Genomic DNA, 24,613 nt, shown 5'->3' on the forward strand with positions numbered 1-24,613 from the left:
TATTTAAACGGAATATTACAAAGTCTTGAGTTTTTAATCAATTATTTTTTACAGCAAAGATTGCAGGAATATATGTTGTCATACTTGCGCAAAGACTTTGTGTGTCTGACTAATTTGGCGTACTCTTGTGTTATTCGAGAGGACAGGACTACAATAAAATAGTTTATAAACTCTTTCACTTTCGAATCCTTTGTCACGCACAAGGAAATTATCTTTGACGCTCTGTCAGTCGCCTTCTTCATTTTGGAAAAATTCACACCTAAACTATAAAATATTATCAGAATATAGTTTCTTAACTTAAATACACAATGGCTCTTTTCGAAGTAACTGGTTTTAAGCCTTATGCTGAACTCCGTGGGCAGATTCTTCCAGCAGGACAGACGCACCTCGTCGACCGAACCAACCACTACAACTTCGGGACCAAAACTAAGGAATTTGCTGTCCCTCTGGGTGTAGACGTGAGTATCATTTCACCGAGTTTTGGCAAGAAAATAATATTCTGGATCTCATCCGGTAAACCTGCTGCAAGCATGAAGCGTCAGGCGCGGTGTGGTTCAAGTTATTTTACGCGTCTGTGGATTTCAGTGTGCGGTGCAGGTTTGCGTCCCATGAAATTTCATATCATGGATTTATCTTAACTATCACGAGTTACTGTCAAAGAATATAAGGTAGTGATAGATTTTCACTTTCGTGTTCTTTTATCAACACACATAGGCTACACACACTCAGACAGTGCCATTACGCATCATGCGCCCCACTGAGATCCCCCTTATGATTTCATTCCAGCCCTCCGGGTTTATCCAATCCTGCAACCGTGACGGAGGCGTGTGTATAGACCTGAACCATGGTACGACCACTCTGGCCTTCAAGTTCAGACATGGAGTCATCGTGGCTGTGGACTCCAGAGCCTCAGCTGGTCGTTACTTAGGTAAATACACAAGTAGAGAAATGCATGTCTTCTTTTCCATCTCTGGAAAATGTTAGAAGAGGTTGAACTGCACAAAAAGTTGGATTAAGTGTGGGAAAAGTTATGCAGTTCAGCATATCATTTCATTTCACAGAGAGTGACAGCTTTTAGCCTCTACAAAGAAAATGAGTCATAGAGTGGCATGACCCAGTCAGTCATATTGCCCAGCCAACATGGTGTTCATTGTGTGAAAAAGACTGTCATCAACTCAAGGACCAAAGCTATCAAAGAGGCATGGAGCTTTGAGATGTAAAATTTAGGGACCATGAACAAGATGATCACAAAAAGTCAATAAGGCAACAGGTGTAACCAGGGTGCTGCTACACTGAGATGCTTAATGCTTCCACTTGTAATCTTGGTCACTAAAGTGTCTCCTTTTCCCAAATATGTCACGGCTCTGCAGCATCCAACGACGTCAACAAGGTCATAGAGATCAATCCCTACCTGCTGGGCACCATGTCAGGGAGTGCTGCAGACTGCCAGTACTGGGAGAGACTCCTGGCCAAAGAATGCAGGTTTGTCATGCAGTGTTTGAATATTGATCCCTCTTTGGAGTACTTTGTCCTGTTGAGTGAAGCAAAAAGGTTCAGTGGTTAGGACAGTGACTTCACAGCAGAAAGGTCCTCGGCTCTAAGTCCAGGCTTTGAGCCCCACCTAGGCCAAATTAGGTCTCCCTGTGTGGAGTTCATGTGATGAAATGCATGTTACAGTAGGTATTATTTAATTTACAAGTAATAATTTATACACTGATTATCACAAAATTACACACACATGTCTAATAGGATAAAATGATGAAGTGATGACAGTTTATATCCAGAAGGTCAAAGGTCAACACCACAGTGACATCATAATGTTGTTTAAAAACACTGGCCATTATTCAACATAATAACTGAGGAACAGAAGGGGAGATATTTGGTCAGAGACTGAATTGGTGACACTGATCTTGGGTGTCCACTTTGAAACTGTGCTGATTGTATAAATCTTCTGTGCGGACGAGTTGAGGGTTAGTTAGTTTATTAGTTTTGTTTATTTATCCTTTCAGAAACTGACTTCATGTCCGTGGCAACTGTCAGACAAATACAACCACACACAAAAATACATTACACTTAAATACAGACATTTAACAACAAAGTGCTCCACAACAACAATCAAGTACAACAAAAAACTGCAGGTGACACACATCTCATATCACCCTGATTTGTTTAACAGAGCTATACTGGGAGGATGTGTGTGAAGCTTCCACATTTTGCTAAAAAATACACCTTTTATCAAATCCCTTGTAAGTCTTACGACATATATGAGTCTGTACAGACATGGATGTCAACTGCAACTTAAATGGTTGGAGGAGACAAACAACCACAAGGTGTTAATTCTAGTTTTGACTGAAAAGATGCACAAAAAAGTCAGTATTTATTCAGGAGGAGTATCATGAGGGTTTTTTTTTTCAGGATTGGCAGACCGTATGTTTTGGCCAACCTGTATGACTGATTGATTTGTCATTTGATTTCCATATGAATATATTGGTGAGTTGTTTTATTACTTTTTCATTCAGGCTGTACCAGCTGAGGAACAACCACAGGATCTCTGTGGCTGCTGCCTCCAAGCTGCTGTCTAACATGATGCTAGGTTACAGAGGCATGGGCCTCTCCATGGGAAGCATGATCTGTGGATGGGACAAAGAGGTAAACTGTGAGTGTGTGTGTTTATGTGTATATGTATGTGTGTGTCAGTCTTACAATCTACACTAAAGACATTATAATCTTTTTTATTATCAGTGTCTTTTATCACTTCCAGTGAAGCAGAATCTAGAAATAATAAGTCACTTTACGTATATTTACAGTACATGGCCTTCATCATTGTAAAATGCATTAAGATTAAAAAAAAATATATAAAGCAACCAATGAACAAGTAGCAATAAAAACAGGGAAGAGGGTACAGACAGCAAAAAAATATCGACTACATATTAGTATGACACACAAAAAGTACCATATGGTTCCAAAGTCACCAGCTGAAATACATCTCAAAATTCTTGCATTAAAATATTATTTCTTGAGAAGTCCGATCCTGAAATCCTAAAAAAGACAATCCTGAAAAGACAATTAATAGATACGTGTAAACCACAGACATCACTGATGAAGCAACTCAAACACCATCCTAATAGACAGTACATTATTATTGTCACACCTCTTTTTGGAAGTATTGTTGTATCCTTGTCAAAAACTGAGGCCTGAATATAAAACAATAATTTCTCTGCAGACCATAATGAGTAACTGTGTCCTCTACAGGGCCCTGGTTTGTACTATGTGGATGATAATGGGACGCGTCTCTCCGGCCGTATGTTCTCGACCGGCTGTGGTAACAGTTACGCCTACGGTGTGGTGGACAGCGGTTACCGGGAAGACATGACGGTGGAGGAGGCATATGAACTGGGCCGTCGGGGCATCGCTCACGCCACACACAGAGATGCCTACTCTGGAGGGGTGGTCAACAGTAAGTATAATCTGAGAATGTTAAGTTTTAAAGGAATACTTTTCCTCTTTTCAACCAGCTTTGTATCATAACAATGTGGGCAGTAAATGTATAAACTTCAATCAATCAATCAATCAATTTTATTTATAAAGCCCAATATCACAAATCACAATTTGCCTCACAGGGCTTTACAGCATACGACATCCCTCTGTCCTTAAGACCCTCACAGCGGATAAGGAAAAACTCCCCAAAAAAAACCCTTTAATGGGGAAAAAAAACGGTAGAAACCTCAGGAAGAGCAACTGAGGAGGGATCCCTCTTCCAGGACGGACAGACGTGCAATAGATGTCGTACAGAACAGATCAACATGATAAATTAACAGTAATCCATATGACACAATGAGACACAGAGAGAGAGAGAGACAGAGACAGAGACAGAGAGAGAGAGAGAGATGCAGGTAATGACAGTAGCTTACAAACAAGCAACATTAATAAAAGTAATAATATTATAGTTATAGTTCTGGCTACTGTGGTACAATATGTTGAAAGTATGTATTAATATCTGGCAGTATACATGTGTGACAATAGTCATATGTGTAAAATAACAGTAGAAGTATGAGTAATGACTAATGATGGCAGCAGCAGCAGGAGGCATCTGGCAGGACCACGGCAGCAGCACAACCACACACGTCACGCTGTCCAGGCATCACTGCGATATGAGTTAATCTGAGAGACAGTGGAGCACAAAGGCTCCGGAGAAGAAGCCGAGTTAGTGACATCCAGAATGGCCGGGTTAGCTAGATGCAGTAATAGGATACGAGAGAGAGAGAGAGAAGGAGAGAAGGTGCCCGGTGTATTATAGGGGGGTCCTCCGGCAGACTAGGCCTAAGTCAGCCTAACTAGGGGCTGGTACAGGGCAACCCTGAGCCAGCCCTAACTATAAGCTTTATCAAAGAGGAAGGTCTTAAGTCTAGTCTTAAATGTGGAGACGGTGTCTGCCTCCCGGACCGCAACAGGAAGATGATTCCACAGGAGAGGAGCCTGATAGCTAAAGGCTCTGGCTCCTGATCTACTTTTGGAGACTTTAGGGACCACGAGTAACCCTGCGTTCTCAGAGCGCAGTGTTCTGGTGGGATAATATCGCACTATGAGCTCTCTAAGATATGACGGAGCTTAACCATTTAGAGCTTTATAAGTTAACAGTAGGATTTTAAATTCAATTCTGGATTTTACAGGGAGCCAGTGCAGAGAAGCTAAAACAGGAGAAATATGGTCGCGTTTCTTAGTTCCTGTTAGTACACGTGCTGCTGCATTCTGAATTAGCTGGAGAGTTTTTAAGGACTTACTAGAGCTACCTGATAATAGAGAGTTACAGTAATCCAGCCTTGAGGTAACAAAAGCGTGGACCAATTTTTCTGCATCTTTTCCGGTCAGGATAGGCCTAATTTTCGCAATATTACGCAGATGAAAAAATGCAGTCCGTGAGGTTTGCTTTAAATGACAATTAAAAGACAAATCTTGATCAAATATTACTCCGAGGTTTCTTACGGTAGTGCTAGAGGCCAGAGCAATGCCATCTAGAGAAACTATGTCATCAGATAAAGAGTCTCTGAGTTGTTTGGGGCCAAGAACAATAACTTCAGTTTTGTCTGAATTTAACATCAGGAAATTGGTGCTCATCCAAGTTTTTATGTCTTTAAGGCAGTTATGGAGTTTAGTTAATTGATTGCTTTCTTCTGGCTTCATCGATAAATACAACTGAGTATCATCCGCATAACAGTGGAAATTTATAGAGTGATTTCTAATGATGTTACCTAAAGGAAGCATATATAGAGTAAATAGGATTGGTCCAAGCACAGAACCTTGCGGAACTCCAAAACAAACTTTAGTACGTAAGGATGATTCATTACGAACGTCAACAAATTGAAAATGATCAGATAAATACGATTTAAACCAGCTTAGTGCTGAACCTTTCAGGCCAATTAAGTGATCCAGTCTCTGCAGTAGAATTTGATGGTCAATTGTGTCAAACGCCGCACTAAGATCTAATAAAACAAGTACAGAGACGAGTCCTTTGTCTGAAGCAATCAGAAGGTCATTTGTAATTTTAACTAGAGCTGTCTCGGTGCTATAATGCACTCTAAATCCTGACTGAAATTCCTCAAATAAATTATTATCCTGGAGAAAATCACACAGCTGGTCTGCGACTACTTTCTCAAGGATCTTTGACATAAAGGGAAGATTAGATATTGGTCTATAGTTGGCTAACACCTCTGGATCCAGGGTGGGCTTTTTTAGTAGAGGTTTAATTACAGCTACCTTAAAAGACTGTGGTACATAGCCTGTTAATAAGGATATATTGATCATATCTAATATATGAGTGTTAACTAAAGGAAAGACCTCCTTAAGTAGCCTAGTTGGGATGGGGTCTAAGAGACACGTTGATGATTTAGATGAAGAAATCACTGCGGTCAATTTTTGAAGAGAAATTGGGGAGAAGCAATCTAAATATATATTAGGTTTTACAGCTGTGTTTGAGGTTAGATAGGTACTATCTGAGGGCAGGAGGTCATGAATTTTGCCTCTAATAGTTAGAATTTTGTCATTAAAAAAGCTCATAAAATCATTACTACTAAGGGCTAAAGGAATACAAGGCTCAATAGAGCTCTGACTCTCAGTCAGCCTGGCTACAGTGCTGAAAAGAAACCTGGGGTTGTTCTTATTGTCTTCTATTAGAGCTGAGTAATAGTTTGCTCTGGCATTGCGGAGGCCCCTCTTATAAGTTTTGAGACTGTCTGTCCAGATTAAACGAGATTCTTCCAGTTTTGTTAATCGCCAATTTCTTTCAAATTTTCGCGATATTTGTTTTAACTTACGGGTTTGAGAGTTATACCAAGGAGTGAACTTTCTTTGCTTTTTTAACTTCTTTTTAAGAGGAGCTACAGAGTCGAGCGTTGTTCGCGGCGAGCCTACGGGCTATCAACAAAATGATCAATTCGGGAGAGGTTAAAGTCGGCACGGGAAACCTCTGTTACTGAAGGTATTGGTATTGAATTTAACGACGAAGTAATCTTTTCCTTAAATTTTGCGATAGCACTATCTGATAAACATCTAGTATAGTAACTGTTGCTGAGTGGCGTGTAATTGAGTAAAAAGAAATCAAAGTAATCAGATAATGATCCGATAACGAGGGATTCTGTGGAAAGACTTTTAGGTTATCAATTTCAATTCCATACGTCAGAACTAGATCGAGGGTATGGTTAAAACAATGAGTAGGTTCATGTACACCCTGACTGAAGCCAATGGAGTCTAATAATGAGGTAAACGCGGTAGCCAGGGAGTCATTATCAACGTCGACATGAATGTTAAAATCGCCTACAATAATAACTTTATCTGATTTAAGAACTAGACTGGATAAAAACTCTGAGAATTCAGATACAAATTCAGAATACGGGCCAGGAGCACGGTACACTATAACAAATAAAAGTGGCTGTGAGGTTTTCCAGGTTGGATGTAAAAACTTCCCTCCATCTTGCCAGTGCCCAGATTTCCCTGGTCATTCCCAGAAAACGTCATTTGATATTTATTTTCGCTGGCTCTGGGGCTGTTGCTTGAATTACCACTTGAGATGTTTGTCTTCATTTTTGTTGAGTATATAAGCTGATCAAGAGACAGATGCCCCCTCTCTCTCTTTTTCTTTCTCTCTCAAACCAAAGGTTACATTTGGTAAAGAGCGCACTATGACTTGTTTAGGACTCGAAACCCAACATTTAAGACGAGGACCTGTTGGACTTGACTCTGGACTTGTCTGTCTTGACTTGGGATTTGAGAAATAAAATAAATGAACATTGCCAAACAAAAACATTACGTTAAAGTACTGCGTCTACATAAACTACAATCGCAACCTGGTTCATGTCTGGCTGGGGAGCTTCGTTGCATGTCGTTCCCTGTCTCTCTCTCTCTCTCTCCTCATTTCTTGTCATTTCTCTACTGTTACATATCAAATTAAAAGCACAAAATAATTTACACGTAGCAAAGCTTAAATGTTGCACAGTCCTGAAATGTATACACCTGTGAGCACTTTACAAGGGTTGTTTGTCTTAATTTTTGTGTACATTTGTTGGAATATGTGTGATGAACTGTGTGTTATATTTTTTGTGTGTTTGTCTAGTGTACCACATGCAGGAGGACGGCTGGATAAAGGTGTGTAAGGAAGACGTATCTGAGTTGATCCACCGCTACAGGAAGGGAATGTTCTGAGTTTGACCCCTAAACCCAGATCAACCTCAGCCGTGTATATACAGTTCAGTCCAATGAAACATGTCTTTCTAAACTTGTGTAACGTGACCCCATATTTTCTCAAAAATATATTGACATCTGATTTTGGAAATGAACGACCCCACTCTGTCTCACAGCAGAGTGTTTAAGGACGTGTGTGATCCGTCTCTGATTTTGGATCAATAAATTGTCAGAGCATAAAATGCCACTTAGAACCATTTCATTTCTCTACATATGAACCTACATTTTATTGGATTTAAATTGCGAAGACTGTATGGTTTTTGTTTTTTGTATTATATAATGGAGGTACTGTTTATGTTGACATACATAATCTTACCAATGCAACACACAGACACAAATAAAGACCTTTTGTTCAGCTCACTGCTCTGTCCTGTGATGATTAACCTGAACTGATATGTCATGTTGCTTTATGATATTAAGTGTCAGGTACAAAATTCATGAAAGTCAGACAGTATGTCCCTGAAAATGAGAACATTTTGATTCGTTTTTTGAGACAAAGCAAGGTATTTTAGACCACTGTGTGACATTATGGTGACATGTTCATTTCTCTTTGTTTACTGTCAGCCACAGTTCATCTTGTGATCACACTTTTAACATGAAGTAAATCTATGTTGTGGTTTTAAAGATATATTTTACTTATATATTGAGCCGTGGAAGAAATATTTAGATGCCTTGCCTGATCGTTACAGAATTTGTTTTTGTCGGTGAAATGTGCCCACAAACATGCAGGATGTGCCAAACCTCTTTTCCAAATCTTGTAGGTAAACCTGTTAGGTGAGTTCTTTTTAAAGCTTTCGTATTCCTGATATCTGGTCTTACTGTATCTCACTTACATTTATATGTTACTGCTGAACTAGGTAATATAACTTAATGTAAATAGTACTTTTGTATTAAGTATTGTTATACATACTTTATATTTTAATTACAATGTAGGTAGGTATAGCAACATGATGCAATATATTTTTTGTCCTAACAGCGATGATGTCATCTGTTTCTATGCAGAACTTAGTCACACAGGTTTTGCCCATAGAGGTATATCAGCCATTGTGGAAAAAGCAACTAAATCTTGACAGGTCTGTGAGGATCTGTTTGCTTTCTCGTACTTATAAGTGAACCTTTGATGGTGAAGAAAGGGCCAGCAGTTAAATATATGGCTTTTTAAAAAAGTTAAAAATCCAATGGGTGTTTTTTTGCCACAAATTATCACAGCTATTTCAGAAACTCTATGATGTGTAGGAGCTAATTATATCTGTTTGGGGTATTCCACACTGTAACAGTTACCTACAGCAGGTAACATCCAGTCAGAAAATTAAGGTTGATTTGGAAACTGGAACATTTCCCGACGGTTGTGTCATCAGTTGCCAGGCAGATTTCAGTGCAACAGGTTATCTCAGGGGAAATCCAAAGCACCACTCTGAGTCCGGATATGTTGTGTCAAGAAAAGCTTAGTGGATCATTGTTATACACATTTATAAAATAAAAAATGCACTCACACAATGAGATAAAGCAAAATATCATGATGCAGTTTCAAGCATTTATTTTTCCTCTATTTCTCACTAATAAGCCTATATGCTATGTTTAGCAAATATCTTAACTTTGTGTTTTGATTTCTCCTAATGGAGAGACGCCAATCATTCAAGAGACAAAAAAAGTTTCACAAAAAGGTCTCAAACTAATCATCTATATCATGTTCTTGTCATGTTAAAATTCAAACTGCACCTTAAGTTTTCTTTACAGAAAACTTAAGGTGCAAAATAACTGTGTTCTTCCTGTCCTTTGTTTAACATCTAAAGGTCAGAGTGACATTCATTTAGTCTGTGACAATAGTGGATACTCAGTATTCAAATAATCACAGCTAGTCACAGATTTGTAACCAAATATGTGGAAACACAAACAGACAGAAATGTGGAATTTTAGACACTTTATTGAAAAGCAAATCAAAAGTACAAAAAGCAGGGCAACTTCATCTGACAATCACCAACTGAACCAACACAATAAAGCACCACTCTGAGTCCAGATATGTTGTGTCAGGAAAAGCTTAGTGGATCATTTTTATACACACTGAAAAAAAAATAAATGCATTCACACAATGAGATAAAGCAAAAGCAAAAAGCAAAAGCAGAAGCAAATCATTCAAGAGTCAAAAAAAGTTTCACAAAAAAGGTCTCAAACTAATCATCCATATCATGTTCTTGTCATGTTAAAATTCAAACTGCACCTTAAGTTTTCTGTAAAGAATCAGAGGTTTGGCAAAATAATTGTGTTCTTCCTGTCCTTTGTTTAACATCTAAAGGTCAGAGCGACATTCATTTAGTCTGTGACAATAGTGGATACTCAGTATTCAAATAATCACAGCTAGTCACAGATTTGTGACCAAATATGTGGAAACACAAACAGACAGAAATGTGGAATTTTAGACACTTTATTGAAAAGCAAATCAAAAGTACAAAAAGCAGGGCAACTTCATCTGACAATCACCAACTGAACCAACACAATAAGTGATTTGGAGCATCGCTGTTCAATTTCTTTATGGTTACAAAACTAAGAGGGAAAACATCCCTTGTCCCCAAATAATAGTAGCAAATATTTTCAAGAACATTTCTATCAGTGTGCTGAGAAGCTTAAAACACATCAAAAGATAGATATAATGAAACAAAAAAACAACAACATACTCCTGATTAAGAAAAACCTCAACGACATAACTTACTTGTTTCTGTTTGAGTAAAATCAAACATTTTATCACTTTTAAGGAAAAAGAGTATTTACAGAACTGGAAAATAAATTTGGATTTATGCTTATATTTTGTGTGTGTGTGTGTGTGTGTGTGTGTGTGTGTGTGTGTGTGTGCATAGGGGTGGGCAACACTGATACAACATATCATTGTGTGATTTCATGTTGTGATACGTGATTCACAACAGCGATACAAAAAATCATCTCGCTGATCCACAATTCAGTCATTTAAGTGTTAACATTTTATAAAACAAGTATTGACCTACTGTGCTGATGAAGTACAAACATTTTTTTAAAATTTAGTTCAGCACCAATTTAATAAATTAGTGTCCCTGTAAAGGTCAAAGTTTAAGTGTTTAACATTAGACTGTATCTGACTTGGGGCGTTGGTAACGTAGTGGATAGTGCCGGCGCCCCATGTACAGAGGCAATGCCTTGCTGCAGCAGTGGCAGGTTCAACTCCGGCTTGCAACCCTTTGCTGCATGTCAACCCCTACTCTCTCTCTCGCCCCAATTCACTCTGTCCTGTTCATTAAAGGCAAAAAAGCCCAAAAAATTATCTTAAAAAAAAAAAAAGACTGTATCTGACCTGCTGATGTGAAGGTTTCTGAAAGTATCTGTGCCTTTCTCTTAATAATCTCACTTCATATCAAAGAGTTTCACTTTTAATGTGGAAAACCAACTGAAAGTCAAAGATTTTCTTGACAGCTACGATGTGTCACAGATGTTTTACTGTGGATAAGGAAACAATCACTTTGTTTAACAGGTGTGAACAGTTCAAGTCCCATATGAAGAAACTCACTGTGTGCAGGATGGTGTGTTTGCCATTTATGCCTTTGGATTCAGTTCCTCCGTGACCTCAGGGTTGTTTATAGCTGTAGGGTCAGAAACACACTGTTAGCCCACATCCACTGTGTTTTAGAAACAGCTCACACTACAGGAGACAGTCCTGAAAAAGTTCTTCAGCAAAAAATGATATAATATAATATCAGGTCAGAGAAAAACAGAATAAAAAGAAGTTTTACTTACGAGATGGAGGGCGTTTGGCTGAAATAAAAAGAAAAGACATTTTTTTGTTACAGTTGAAAACATCATAATTTATCAATCTTTTCAGTGATCTCCTCCACTCACTCAAACTGATAAATAAACCTCTTCTTCCTTTTGTTGTACATTATGTCTTCATACCTCTCCCTTACATCATCACACTGTAGTCACATTATCTTGAAACTGTGAGCCCTGCAGCACTTAATGTTTGTTAAAACAGATTTTTGTGTGCTAGAAATTTAAATTTGGCTCACTTTTGCAATATGGATAAAACCATCAATTCAAAGTCTGATACCAAAATACGGAAAGAAAAAAAGACGTATTTTTGTTTTAGTCTCACCATTCTTCTTTTTGTAAATGACGAATCCGATCAAAGCGATGAGGACGAGAGCGAGAACAACAACTGCAGCAATGATGGGGACGGTCATGTCAGTGGGCTTCTCTGTTGAGAGGAAAACAACAAAAACTAATCACAACCTGAATAGATGAAGCAGGTTAGAAGAGAAAAACATCCATCTGTCAACCAGACTGCAATCTTGTATACATACACTACAATGTTTGTTTGTCCTGCTGTTGTTGATAATATCAGTTCCTATCCCTACTTGTCTCCATATTTTTACTGTATCTATGTCTTGTTTTGTGGTCTTTGTTTAGCTGTATGGTTTCTGTCCCATACTGTGGTTTTTTGGCACAATGAGAGCTTCTGACAATCATTCAAACTCTTTTTAAATGTCATCATACATGGCTAATGGACTTTATTCTGACTGATTTACTTATAGATACACACATTCACACAGTGCCATTACGCATCATGCGCCCCACTAGGATCCCTCTTATGATTTCATTTTAGCCCTCCGGGTTTATCCAATCCTGCATCCGTGACGGAGGCGTGTGTATAGACCTGAACCATGGTACGACCACCCTGGCCTTCAAGTTCAGACATGGAGTCATCGTGGCTGTGGACTCCAGAGCCTCAGCTGGTCGTTACATAGGTAAATACACATGTAAAGAAATGCATGTCTTCTTTTCCATCCCTGGAAAATGTTAGAAGAGGTGGAACTGCACAAAAAGTTGGATTAAGTGTGGGAAAAGTTATGCAATTCAGCATATCATTTCATTTCACAGAGAGTGACAGCAGTGGCGTAAGGTAGTTACAGCGGGCCGCTATTATGAGGGGCCCTATTACGCCCTAGTTGCAAGTTATGAAGCACACACACACGCAGTTTTAGGTGTATATTTTAGCAATAGTGTGTCTGACTGCCGCTTTTACGTTACATCCACTTGCAGATACTTGATATGGACACATTAACATACATATTACACAGCAATCATCATCACATATCTGTGTAAGACAAATCTACAAAAGAAAATAGGAAATTATTAGTTTAACTTGATACTTTTTTATTGGTAAATTATAGTTTTTTTAAATAGTTTATGTAGAATAAGTTTATAATTTGTTACAGATTGACACTGTTTTACAAAACCAGAAAACCATGATGGAGATGGGTTTGCCTTATTTAGGGCATGTATGGAAAATAGCACCATTTTTGTTTGAATGTGAGTTCTTCTTCACATGGGCCACCCCTTCCACCCCATGGGCCCCAGTGCAACCGCACTGCCTGCGCTGTCTATATTTACGCCCCTGAGTGACAGGTTTTTAGCCTCTAGGCATGACCCAGTCAGTCATATTGCCCAGCCAACATAGTGTTCATTGTGTGAAAAAGATTGTCATCAACTCAAGGAACAAAGGTATCAAAGAGGCATGGAGCTTTAAAATGTAAAATTTAGGGAATATGAACAAGATGACCACAAAAAGTTAATAAGGCAACAGGTGTGACCAGGGTGCTGCTACACTGAGATGCTTAATGCTTCCACCTGTAATCTTGGTCACTAAAGTGTCTCCTTTTCCCAAATATGTCACGGCTCTGCAGCATCCAACGACGTCAACAAGGTCATAGAGATCAATCCCTACCTGCTGGGCACCATGTCAGGGAGTGCTGCAGACTGCCAGTACTGGGAGAGACTCCTGGCCAAAGAATGCAGGTTTGTCATGCAGTGTTTGAATATTGATCCCTTTTGTCATTTTATGTTCTATATATCTGTCGATTTTTAGAAAGTTGTTTTCATACAGCAGTTGAGTAAAGATCTGAGCAGTCATAAGAAAAAAACAAGTTAAAGCTTGTTGGAGTAGTTTGTCCTGTTGAGTGAAGCAAAAAAGGTTCAGTGGTTAGGACAGTGACTTCACAGCAGAAAGGTCCTGGGCTCTAACAAGCCCAGATGTCTAATAGGATAAAATGATGAAGTGATGACAGTTATAATGTTGTAATGTTGTATAAAAACACTTTTCTGGCCATTATTCAGCATAATAACTGAGGAACAGAAGGGGAGATATTTGGTCAGATACTGAATTGGTGACACTGATCTTGGGTGTCCACTTTGAAACTGTGCTGATTGTATAAATCTTCTGTGCTGACGGGTTGAGGGTTAGTTAGTTAGTTAGTTTTGTTTATTTATCCTTTCAGAAACTCTCTTTGTGTCAGTGGCAACTGTCAGACAAATACAACCACACGCAAAAATACATTACATCAAATACAGACATTTAACAACAAAGCGCTCCACAACAACAATCAAGTACAACAAAAAACTAGCACACATCTCATTTCACCCTGATTTGTTTAACAGAGCTATACTGTGAGGATGTGTGTGATGCTTCCACATTTCACCAAAAAATACACCTTTATCAAATCCCTTGTAAGTCTTACGACATATATGAGTCTGTACAGACAACTTAAGTAGTTGGTCGAGACAAACAACTACAAGGTGTTAATTCTAGTTTTGACTGAAAATACTTGGACCCACAAAAGTCAGGAAAAGTCAGTGTTCCTATAACTCAGGAGGAGTATCATGAGGTTTTTTTCCAGTGTTAGCAGGCCCAATCTTTATGACTGGTTGATTTGTCATTTGATTTCCATATGAATATATTTGTAACTTGTTTTATTACTTTTTCATCCAGGCTGTACCGGCTGAGGAACAACCACAGGATCTCTGTGGCTGCTGCCTCCAAGCTGCTGTCTAACATGATGCTAGGTTACAGAGGCATGGGCCTCTCCATGGGAAGCATGATCTGTGGATGGGACAAAGAGGTAAGCTGTGAGTGTGTGTGTTTATGTGTATGTGTATGTGTGTGTGTGTGTGTGTGTGTGTGTCAGTCTTACGATCTACACTAAAGACATTAAAATCTTTTTTATTATCAGTGTCTTTTATCACTTCCCATGAAGCAGCATCTAGAAATAATAAGTCACTTTACGTATATTTACATGGCCTTCATCATTTTAAAATGCATTAAGATTAGAAAAGAATATATAAAGCAACCAATGAACCAATAGCAATAAAAACAGGGAAGAGGGTACAGACAGCAAAAAAAATGTACCCACAGTTTACAACTAACTACATATCAGTATGACACACAAAAAGTATTTGGTTCCAAAGTCACCAGCTGAAATACATCTCAATATTCTTGCATTAAAATATTATTTCTTCAGGAGTCCGAGCCTGAAATCCTAAAAAAGACAATCCTGAAAAGAAGATTTATAGATACAAGATACACCACAGACATCAATGATGAAGCAACTCATTAAATTTGAAAACACCCAAAAAGACATTATTGTCACACCTCTTTTTGGAAGTATTGTTGTATCCTTGTCAAAAACTGAGGCCTGAATATAAAACAATAATTTCTCTGCAGACCATAATGAGTAACTGTGTCCTCTACAGGGCCCTGGTTTGTACTATGTGGATGATAATGGGACACGTCTCTCTGGCCATATGTTCTCTACCGGCTGTGGTAACAGTTACGCCTACGGTGTGGTGGACAGCGGTTACCGGGAAGACATGACGGTGGAGGAGGCATATGAACTGGGCCGTCGGGGCATCGCTCACGCCACACACAGAGATGCCTACTCTGGAGGGGTGGTCAACAGTAAGTATAATCTGAGAATGTTAAGTTTTAAAGGAATACTTTTCCTCTTTTCAGCCAGCTTTGTATCATAACAATGTGGGCAGGAAATGAATAAACTTCCCTCCATCTTGCCAGTGCCCAGATTTCCCTGGTCATTCCCAGAAAACATCATTTGATATTTATTTTCGCTGGCTCTGGGGCTGTTGCTTGAACTACCACTTGAGATGTTTGTCTTCATTTTTGTTGAGTATATAAACTGATCAAGAGACAGAGATGCCACCTTCTCTCCCTCTCTTTCTTTCTCTCTCAAACCAGAGGTTACATTTGGTGAAGAGCACACTATGACTTGTTTAGGACTCGAAACTCAACATTTAAGATGAGGACTTGTCAGTCTTGACTTGGGACTTGACTTGGGGCTTGTCTGTCTTGACTTGGGATTTGAAAAATTAAATAAATTTAACATTGCCAAACAAAAACAACATTACGTTAAAGTACTGCGTCTACATAAACTAAAACCGCACCCTGGTTCATGTCTGGCTGGGGAGCTTTGTTGCATGTTGTTCCCTGTCTCTCTCTCTTTCCTCATTTCCTGTCATTTCTATACTGTTACATATCAAATTAAAGGCACAAAATAATTTACATTTAGCAAAATTTAAATGTTGTACAGTCCTGAAATGTATACACCTGTGAGCACTTTGCAAGGGTTGTTTGTCTTAATTTGTGTACATTTGTTGGAATATGTGTGATCAACTCTGTGTTATTTTTTATGTGTTTGTCTAGTGTACCACATGCAGGAGGACGGCTGGATAAAGGTGTGTAAGGAAGACGTATCTGAGTTGATCCACCGCTACAGGAAGGGAATGTTCTGAGTTTGACCCCTAAACCCAGATCGACCTCAACCCTCTAAATAATGTTCAGTCCAATGAAACATGTCTTTCTAAACTAATCTTGTAGGTAAACCTGTTAGGTGAGTTCTTTTTAAAGCTTTCGTATTCCTGATATCTGGTCTTACTGTATCTCACTTACATTTATATGTTACTGCTGAAGTAGGTAATATAACTTAATGTAAATAGTACTTTTGTATTAAGTATTGTTATACATACTTTATATTTTAATTACAATGTAGGTAGGTATAGCAACATGATGCAATATATTTTTTGTCCTAACAGCTATGATGTCATCTGTTTCTATGCAGAACTTAGTCACACAGGTTTTGCCCATGAAGGTATATCGGCCATTGTGGAAAAAGCAACTAAATCTTGACAGGTCTGTGAGGATCTGTTTGCTTTCTGGCGCTTATAAGTGAACCTTTGATGGTGAAGAAAGGGCCAGCAGTTAAATACATGGCTTTTTAAAAAAGTTCAAAACCAATGGGTGTTTTTTTGCCACAAATTATCACAGCTATTTCAGAAACTATATGATGCGTAGGAGCTGATTATATCTGTTCGGGGTATTCCACACTGTAACAGTTACCTACAGCAGGTAACATCCAGTCAGAAAATTAAGGTTGATTTGGAAACTGGAACATTTCCCGACGGTTGTGTCATCAGTTGCCAGGCAGATTTCAGTGCAACAGGTTATCTCAGGGGAAATCCAAAGCACCACTCTGAGTCTGGTTATGTTGTGTCAAGAAAAGCTTAGTGGATCATTGTTATACACATTTATAAAATAAAAAATGCATTCACACAATGAGATAAAGCAAAATATCATGATGCAGTTTCAAGCATTTATTTTCCTCTATTTCTCACTAATAAGCCTATATGCTATGCTAAACAAATATCTTAACTTTGTGTTTTGATTTCTCCTAACAGAGAGAAGCAAATCATTCAAGAGATAAAAAAAAAAAAAGTTTCACCAAAGAGGTCCAAACTAATCATGCATATCATGTTCTTGTCATGTTAAAATTCAAACTGCACCTTAAGTTTTCTGTAAAGAATCAGAGGTTTGGCAAAATAATTGTGTTCTTCCTGTCCTTTGTTTAACATCTAAATGTCAGAGTGACATTCATTTAGTCTGTGACAATAGTGGATACTCAGTATTCAAATAATAACAGCTAGTCACAGATTTGTAACCAAATATGTGGAAACACAAACAGACAGAAATGTGGAATTTTAGACACTTTATTGAAAAGCAAATCAAAAGTACAAAAAGCAGGGCAACTTCATCTGACAATCACCAACTTAAACACAATAAGTGATTTGGAGCATCGCTGTTCAATTTCTTCATGGTTACAAAACTAAGAGGGAAAACATCCCTTGTCCCCAAATAATAGTAGCAAATATTTTCAAGAACATTTCTATCAGTGTGCTGAGAAGCTTGAAACAAATCAAAAGATAGATATAATGAAACAAAAAAACAACAACATACTCCTGATTAAGAAAAACCTCAACGACATAACTTACTTGTTTCTGCTTGAGTAAAATCAAATATTTTATCACTTTTAAGGAAATATATAAACAGAGTATTTACAGAACTGGAAAATAAATTTGGACTGATGTTTATATTTTGTGTATGTGTGTGCATAGGGGTGGGCAACATTGATACAACCTATCATTGTTTGTGTGATTTCATGTTGTGATACATGTGATTCACAACAGTGATACAAAAAATCATCCCACTGAGGGTCGAGTGGAGTACAGTTTATTACCAGGAGTAACACAGATAGATGACCATTTACACTGACATCTTCTGTAAATCTAGAGTGTCCAATTAGAGTGTCCAGTTTACATAGCATGTTCTTGGATGCTGCTGATGGATTTGCAGTGTTGCCCTCAGTGATCGAATACAGACAGAGAACCAAAGAACGACTTTCTCAGTATAAATAGTGAAGAAAACTCTCAACTGGATGAAAAATACCTCAAGGTTTATATCATACTGCCAGACCCTATGAGTATGCTATGAGAAGGGAATGCATGTGTGTGAATGTGTGTGTGTCTATATGTGTATATTTACATTTGAATTACCAATAATACATTAACCAGAAAAGCCCAACAGCAGAAGCATCAAACTGTAACTATGGTGGATTGGTTTTAAAGTTACACACAAATCTTTATTATGTATGTGTGAAGAGCACTGTGATGTTTTCATTGTTTTGAACATTGTATTTTACTTCTCTCCAAAAATAATCGTCCTTATTTGATTTACCAACAGTTAAGGCAATATTTTATAAGAGGATGAGCAATGATTTCATGTCACCATTTATGTTTCATGATATTTGTCAACTAATTGTTCACATTTTTTTTTTTAATTCCCAACCTTGATTCTATCAGTTTATGATATAATTGATGAATAACCGGTGGATTCTCAGTTTATGCAGGAGATTGTGGCGACACCGCTCCGTGATCCAGTGCAAAATGTATCCATAAACCTAAAGACACAGTAAGAAAAATATTACATGAAATAGAAAAAAATAATTCACCATAGATGTTTGTTAAGTTCAGTTCCACAAAGCCACATATTTACAGTTTCATTTAAAATAAAATATTGTAACAAAATATCAAATATCCACAATTCAGTCATTTAAGTGTTCACATTTTATAAAACAAGTATTGATCTACTGTGCTGATGAAGTACGATCATTTTTTAAAATTTAGTTTGGCAAAAATTTAATAATTAGTGTCCCTTTTTTCTAAAGGTTAAAGTTTAAGTGTTTAATATTAGACTGTATCTGACCTGCTGATGTGAAGGTTTCTTAAAGTATCTGTGCCTTTCTCTTAATAATCTCACTTCATATCAAACAGTTTCACCTTTGTTGTGGAAAACCAACTGAAAGTCAAAGATTTTCTTGACAGCTATGATGTGTCACAGATGTTTTACTGTGGATAAGGAAACAATCACTTTGTTTAACAGGTGTGAACAGTTCAAGTCCCATATGAAGAAACTCACTGTGTGCAGGATGGTGTGTTTGCCATTTATGCATTTGGATTCAGTTCCTCCAACACCTCAGGGTTGTTTATAGCTGTAGGGTCAGAAACACACTGTTAGCCCACATCCACTGTGTTTTACAAACAGCTCACACTACAGGAGACAGTCCTGAAAAAGTTCTTCAGCAAAAAATGAATAGTGAATATCAGGTCAGAGACAAACAGAATAAAAAGAAGTTTTACTTACGAGATGGAGGGCGTTTGGCTGAAATAAAAAGAAAAGACATTTTTCTTGTTACAGTTGAAAACGTCACAATTTGTCAATCTTTTCAGTGATCTCCTCCACTCACTCAAACTGATAAATAAACCTCTTCTTCCTTTTGTTGTACATTATGTCTTCATACCTCTGACTTACATCATCACACTGTAGTCACATTATCTTGAAACTCTAAGCCCTTGTGTGCTGGAAATTGAAATTTGGCTCACTTTTGTCATCCAGATAAAAACATCATTTCAAAGTCTAATACCAAAATACGGAAAGAAAAAAAAAGATGTATTTTTGTTTTAGTCTCTCACCATTCTTCTTTTTGTAAATGACAAATCCGATCACAGCGATGAGGACGAGAGCGAGAACAACAACTGCAGCAATGATGGGGACGGTCATGTCAGTGGGTTTCTCTGTTGAGAGGGAAACAATGAAAAATAATCACAACCTGAACAGATGAAGCAGGTTAGAAGAGAAAAATATCCATCTGTCAACCAGACCGCAATATTATACATACACTACGATTTATGTTTGTTTGTCCTGCTGTTGTTGATAATATCAGTTCCTATCCCTGCTTGCCTGCATATTTTTACTGTATCTATGCTTGTTTATTCTTGTCTTGTTTTGTTGTCTTTGTTTAGCTGTATGTCGATGTTGGTTCCTGTCCCATACTGTGGTTTTTTGGCACAATGAGAGCTTCTGACAATCATATTCAGACTCTTTATTCTGACTAATTTACTTACAGATACATACATTCATCTAGTTATTAAATAATTATGTCTTCTCTAAAACTGAGACAATACAGTGCCTATAATCTGTGACTGTAGTTAACCATTAAAATAGTTACACAAGACCAGAAAAAGACTTTCTACATTTTTTTTTCACGATTTAAAAACTAATTTATTAATCAGTTTACAAAGGTGGTAAAAATTACTCTAATATTTCTCATTATTAACCAAAGCTACTTAAACAGTGGACAGGTGGCAGACATGACATTGAGGTAATTATTAAGGTCCAGAAGTGGACACATGCATTGGTTTAATACAAATCTAAGCCTTAACATTACATGTTAACAGTAGATGGAAGAAACTGACACCAAAACAATTTAAGGAAACAAAACTTCCCTTTCAAATTAAAATAAATGAACAGCAGGACTGTCACAGTAAGCTAAATGAGTGTTTTCTCTCCTTCACTTCTGATAGAAGTCTTACCTCTGTTGGTCCTGATCACTGCTTTGTCCAGTTTGGTGACGATGTCCTTCACACCAGAGAGCTGAAACACACACTCATACTTCTCCCAGTCTTCAGACGGGACTGATGAAACGTCCAGGTCACTGCTCATCTGGAAGGATCCATCATGGTTGTGGAGGATCTCTCCGTGGTCCACGTTCTCATGAAGCTCCTCTCCATCTTTCCTCCAGAACATCATGGCTCTGTTTGGGTAGAAACCTGTAGCGTGGCAGCTGACTGGAGAGGAGGGAGACTTCTGGAGGAGAGACACTGAGGGAATGTCTGCGGAGAGTGAAGAGTAAGACAGTTCATGGGTTCTTTATTGTTATCGACTGTATTTTATAATACAATTTCTCAAATATAATGTATTTCAAATGCCTTAGTAACACATGTAAATAAACACACAAATAAACCTCAGTGACGTGTAACTGAGAAAAGAAGGGAGAGACAGAGGAGACAATAAGACAGATGAAGAGAGGTGAGGGTGAGACAGATTTGAAAGGGGGGAGGATAGTGATTGTTACAAAGACAGTAAAGACAGAAAGAAAAATCAAGACAAAAAGAAACATGACAGAGAGAAAGAGAGAGTGGTGATCAGTCTGTGGGAAAGAGTGACAGGAAAAAGTTCAAAGAGAGGGAGGCAGAGAGATGAAGAGAGGTGAGAACAATAGAGAAAAAGAAAATGTGTCTGTATATGTTGGCTCATATTCACTGTGATGTTACTGTTGGTTAGAAACAGAGGAGACACATGAAGATTGTTATGTTCATGAAAGTATATCAGGTCATGTGAGTCTACCTTTTCTCAGCAGAGAGCTCCTCCCATAGTCCACATACTTCTTCAGCCACTCAGGACAAATCTGAGTGAGGTAGTGTTTCTGCTGTGCTATATTAGCTTTATCATTGTCCCACTTGTGTTTGGTGATGACAGCCTGTTGTTTTGGAGCGATCCATGTCTCTGTCTTCAGGTCAAATGATATCCAGTCTTCTCCATCATAACCATCTTGAAAATAACCATTGATGTTTCCAGTCTCATCGTCCCAATCACAGCCATACATCCTCTGGTTAATGTGGACACCTGAGAGAGAGAGAGAGAGACAGAGAGAGATATGTATACTATGTAAATAAACCTCAGTGAAGTGTAACTGAGAAAAGAAAAGAGACAGAGGAAGACAATAAGACAGATGAAGAGAGAGTAGGGGATGAGACAGATTTGAAAAGGAGGACAGGGGTTGGTCTGTTTCAACAGAGCATAACACGTCTGTAGCCCCGTATGTCCATTAATGTATCCACATCTCTCACAGCACAATAATAACTGTAGTCCAGTCTTAATCTGGCTTTGAGCATTCAAATGAAAATGCCTTTTGTGTCGCAGTCTAACAAGAGCTCCATTTTATTCCTTCTGCTCACATAAACAGCCATTTTTGCCTGACCCAATAAAAGGTTGAACAGCTTACACTTTGTGCGACGTTGTTGCCTGTGTTTGAAACCAAGAATAAAAACCTGCTGAGAGAAGACCTCACCAAACACTCTGAATAAATTCCTTAAAAGACCAAACAGTGAACTGAGCCTGCAACAATCTAAAAAACAGTGAAAAACAGTCTCTTATGGTGCAAGAAGGACAGCTGTCATAAACATTAGGATTTATGACAGACACAAATGCATTGACAGCCACAGCTCCGTGCAACACTCTCCACTGTAGGTCTCCAACCCTCTTTGTCAACAGTGGTTTGTACAGAGCTCCACACACAGGCTTCACCTCATCACTCAGAAACAGGCGAGCTCTCCACGGAGTGTCAACACGACCACTCAGTTTACCTTTGTTTAACAATTTGACCATCAGTCTGTACACTGTTTTCCCTGTTAGGACACTGAAACCTTGGACATGTGACTCACTGAGATTTAACAAACACCCAGAACAGTTTTTAAAATCAGGCACAATCTTCAGAAATGGAAAAGGATCATTAACAACAGGACAAAGGGAACCATTACAATCGTTCCTTTGGTGTCAGCTGATGTTTCCAGGAACTGAGTGTGTGACTGATGGACCTGACAGATCTGACACCAGGTGAGAGGCCAGAGATGCTGCATTGTCAAAGTACGGTCCTGAGAAGTCAACCACATGTTTCAGAGTCGTCACCTTAGCCAAACAGAGCTGCTTCAACACAGTAGAACCAACTGTCGCCGTGGTAACGAAACAAATCCCATGGACCACCAGTTCCTTTAAGAGCCAGTACAGAGAGTCACTGCTCTCCAGTCTCTGCTTCTGGAACATTCCCCATACTGTGAAATGTCCACGATAAAAAATTCAGAAGTGCATCCAGCTTCTGATCACCCAAGTCCATCAGAAACAGCGACTCGACCAGCCCCAGACCACCACACCGACCCAGGATGCTTTCAGCGGCTGGCCTCCAGACCAGGTCTGCAGGACCAGTGAGAAGCCTCTGGATGAACAGGAGACGGAAAACAGCGCCCCTGCTGGACAGATGTATAAGCCCCTCACCTCCCTTTTCCTTTGGTCAGAAGAGCACGCTCTGTGAGACCCAGTGGAAGTGATCCCAGAAAAAGCTCACTATCACTGTTTGTAGATTGCACAACAGATTTGCAGGAGGGTCCATACAATACAAACAGTGCCATAACATAGAGGACACCAAGTTGCTTATTATTAAAATACGACTTTAAAAGGCAGTTTGGGTAAAATCCATTTCCATCTTTTTTAATACTCCCTTCCACTTTTTCCAACATGCTTTCCCAATTTTTACACACAATAGATTCATTCCCCAGAAACACACCAATATATCTGATTCCTCTTTTGTTCCATGTTAGCCCAGCAGGTAAAGCTATATCCCTACTCAATACATCACCCACCAATAATGCTTCACTTCTTTTCCTATTTACTTTTGCTGAAGAACTTAGACCAAAGGTGTTTACGTTTTTAACCAAAACATCAACATCTTCCTGCGCTTTTACAAGAGCTATGACATCATCAGCAGAGGCAGACAGCTTAAAAACTTTCCTACAGCCAGTAAAATGAACACCAGACAGATGTGCTCTCAGTCTGTGCAGGAGAGGCTCTAAGGCCAGAGGGTACAACATGCCAGACAAGGAGCAACCCTGCCTGACCCTCCTTTGAACCTTAAAAGGAGCACTCAAGCCACTGTTAATTTTTAACACACTTTCAAAGCCACTGCACAAAACCTGAATCTTGGATGTGAGACCAGAGCTGAAACCAAAAGCTTCCGACGTCTGCCACAGATATGGATGTTCAACACGGTCAAATGCCTTCTCTTGATCTATGGAAATAAGACCAAGTTCACAACCCAATGAGCTGCAGATGTTCAAAACACCACAAATCAAAATAATATTGACAGATATCATCCTGCCAGGGACACAGTATGTCTGGTCAACATGAATGACTTGCTCCATCACTTTTCTCACCCTGGTGGCCAACACCTTGGACAGGATCTTGTAATCCATGCAAAGCAGCGCCAGCAGCCTCCAGTTCTTAAAGTCCTGCAGATCCCCCTACTTGGGAAGAAGGGTGAGGACGGCCCTCCTGCAGCTCAGAGGCAGCTGCCCCCTGCTCAGACTGTCTCTGAGAACACTCAACAAGTCCCCACCAATCACAGGCCAGAAAGCTTTATCGCAGTCTGCTGGCAGTCCATCTATGCCGGGGAGCCTTCACACTCTCCAGGCTCTGCAGCTCTTCACGCAGCTCCTCAGCAGAGAGCTCAGCCTCCAGTTCTGCATTGGCCTCCGCAGAGATCTTTGGTAGACCTTCATGGAAGGACTG

The 24,613-nt window shown here is 38.9% G+C and overlaps 2 protein-coding genes across 9 annotated transcripts in view; one reads left to right on the forward strand and one right to left on the reverse strand.

Annotated features, from left to right (window-relative positions):
* On the forward strand, positions 1–16,407 carry psmb8a (proteasome 20S subunit beta 8A). Of its 6 annotated transcripts, none has more exons than XM_049602326.1 (6): positions 1–458; positions 12,359–12,500; positions 13,440–13,551; positions 14,522–14,651; positions 15,283–15,487; positions 16,247–16,407. In XM_049602326.1, exons 1-6 carry the CDS (start codon positions 309–311, stop codon positions 16,333–16,335), a joined length of 828 nt encoding a protein of 275 aa, XP_049458283.1. In that variant the 5' UTR covers positions 1–308; the 3' UTR covers positions 16,336–16,407. The 6 variants fall into 6 exon arrangements, with proteins under 6 accessions (XP_049458283.1, XP_049458288.1, XP_049458281.1 ...); XM_049602331.1 differs by lacking the exons at positions 12,359–12,500; positions 13,440–13,551; positions 14,522–14,651; positions 15,283–15,487 and adding exons at positions 787–928; positions 1,371–1,482; positions 2,520–2,649; positions 3,253–3,457 and having other exon boundaries at positions 4–458; XM_049602324.1 differs by lacking the exons at positions 12,359–12,500; positions 13,440–13,551; positions 14,522–14,651; positions 15,283–15,487; positions 16,247–16,407 and adding exons at positions 787–928; positions 1,371–1,482; positions 2,520–2,649; positions 3,253–3,457; positions 7,607–8,094 and having other exon boundaries at positions 5–458.
* The window catches only part of LOC125904722 (class I histocompatibility antigen, F10 alpha chain-like), a 19,454-nt gene continuing 6,056 nt past the window's right edge, over positions 11,216–24,613 (reverse strand). Inside the window, exons 3-7 of one of the 3 annotated variants that reach the window (XM_049602321.1) lie at positions 21,620–21,898; positions 20,806–21,105; positions 11,849–11,950; positions 11,494–11,511; positions 11,216–11,339 (exon numbers count right to left, since the gene is read on the reverse strand). In XM_049602321.1, coding sequence (XP_049458278.1) covers positions 11,293–11,339; positions 11,494–11,511; positions 11,849–11,950; positions 20,806–21,105; positions 21,620–21,898 — 746 coding nt within the window. In that variant the 3' untranslated portion in view covers positions 11,216–11,292. Of the gene's footprint in view, positions 11,340–11,493; positions 11,512–11,848; positions 11,951–19,576; positions 19,595–19,905; positions 20,008–20,805; positions 21,106–21,619; positions 21,899–24,613 lie in introns of all 3 variants that reach the window. The other 2 variants (XM_049602322.1, XM_049602320.1) reach the window with 2 other exon arrangements.

The sequence above is a fragment of the Epinephelus fuscoguttatus genome, linkage group LG17, assembly GCF_011397635.1.
Source record: "Epinephelus fuscoguttatus linkage group LG17, E.fuscoguttatus.final_Chr_v1".
NCBI classification, from domain to species: Eukaryota; Metazoa; Chordata; class Actinopteri; order Perciformes; family Serranidae; genus Epinephelus; species Epinephelus fuscoguttatus.

Coding starts and splice junctions, on each gene's coding strand:
- psmb8a (XM_049602326.1), top strand. CDS start 309: ATGGCTCTTTTCGAAGTAACTGGTTTTAAGCCTTATGCTGAACTCCGT. Junction 12,501..13,439: donor CTCAGCTGGTCGTTACATAG/GTAAATACACAT, acceptor ACGGCTCTGCAG/CATCCAACGACGTCAACAAG. Junction 15,488..16,246: donor CTCTGGAGGGGTGGTCAACA/GTAAGTATAATC, acceptor GTGTTTGTCTAG/TGTACCACATGCAGGAGGAC.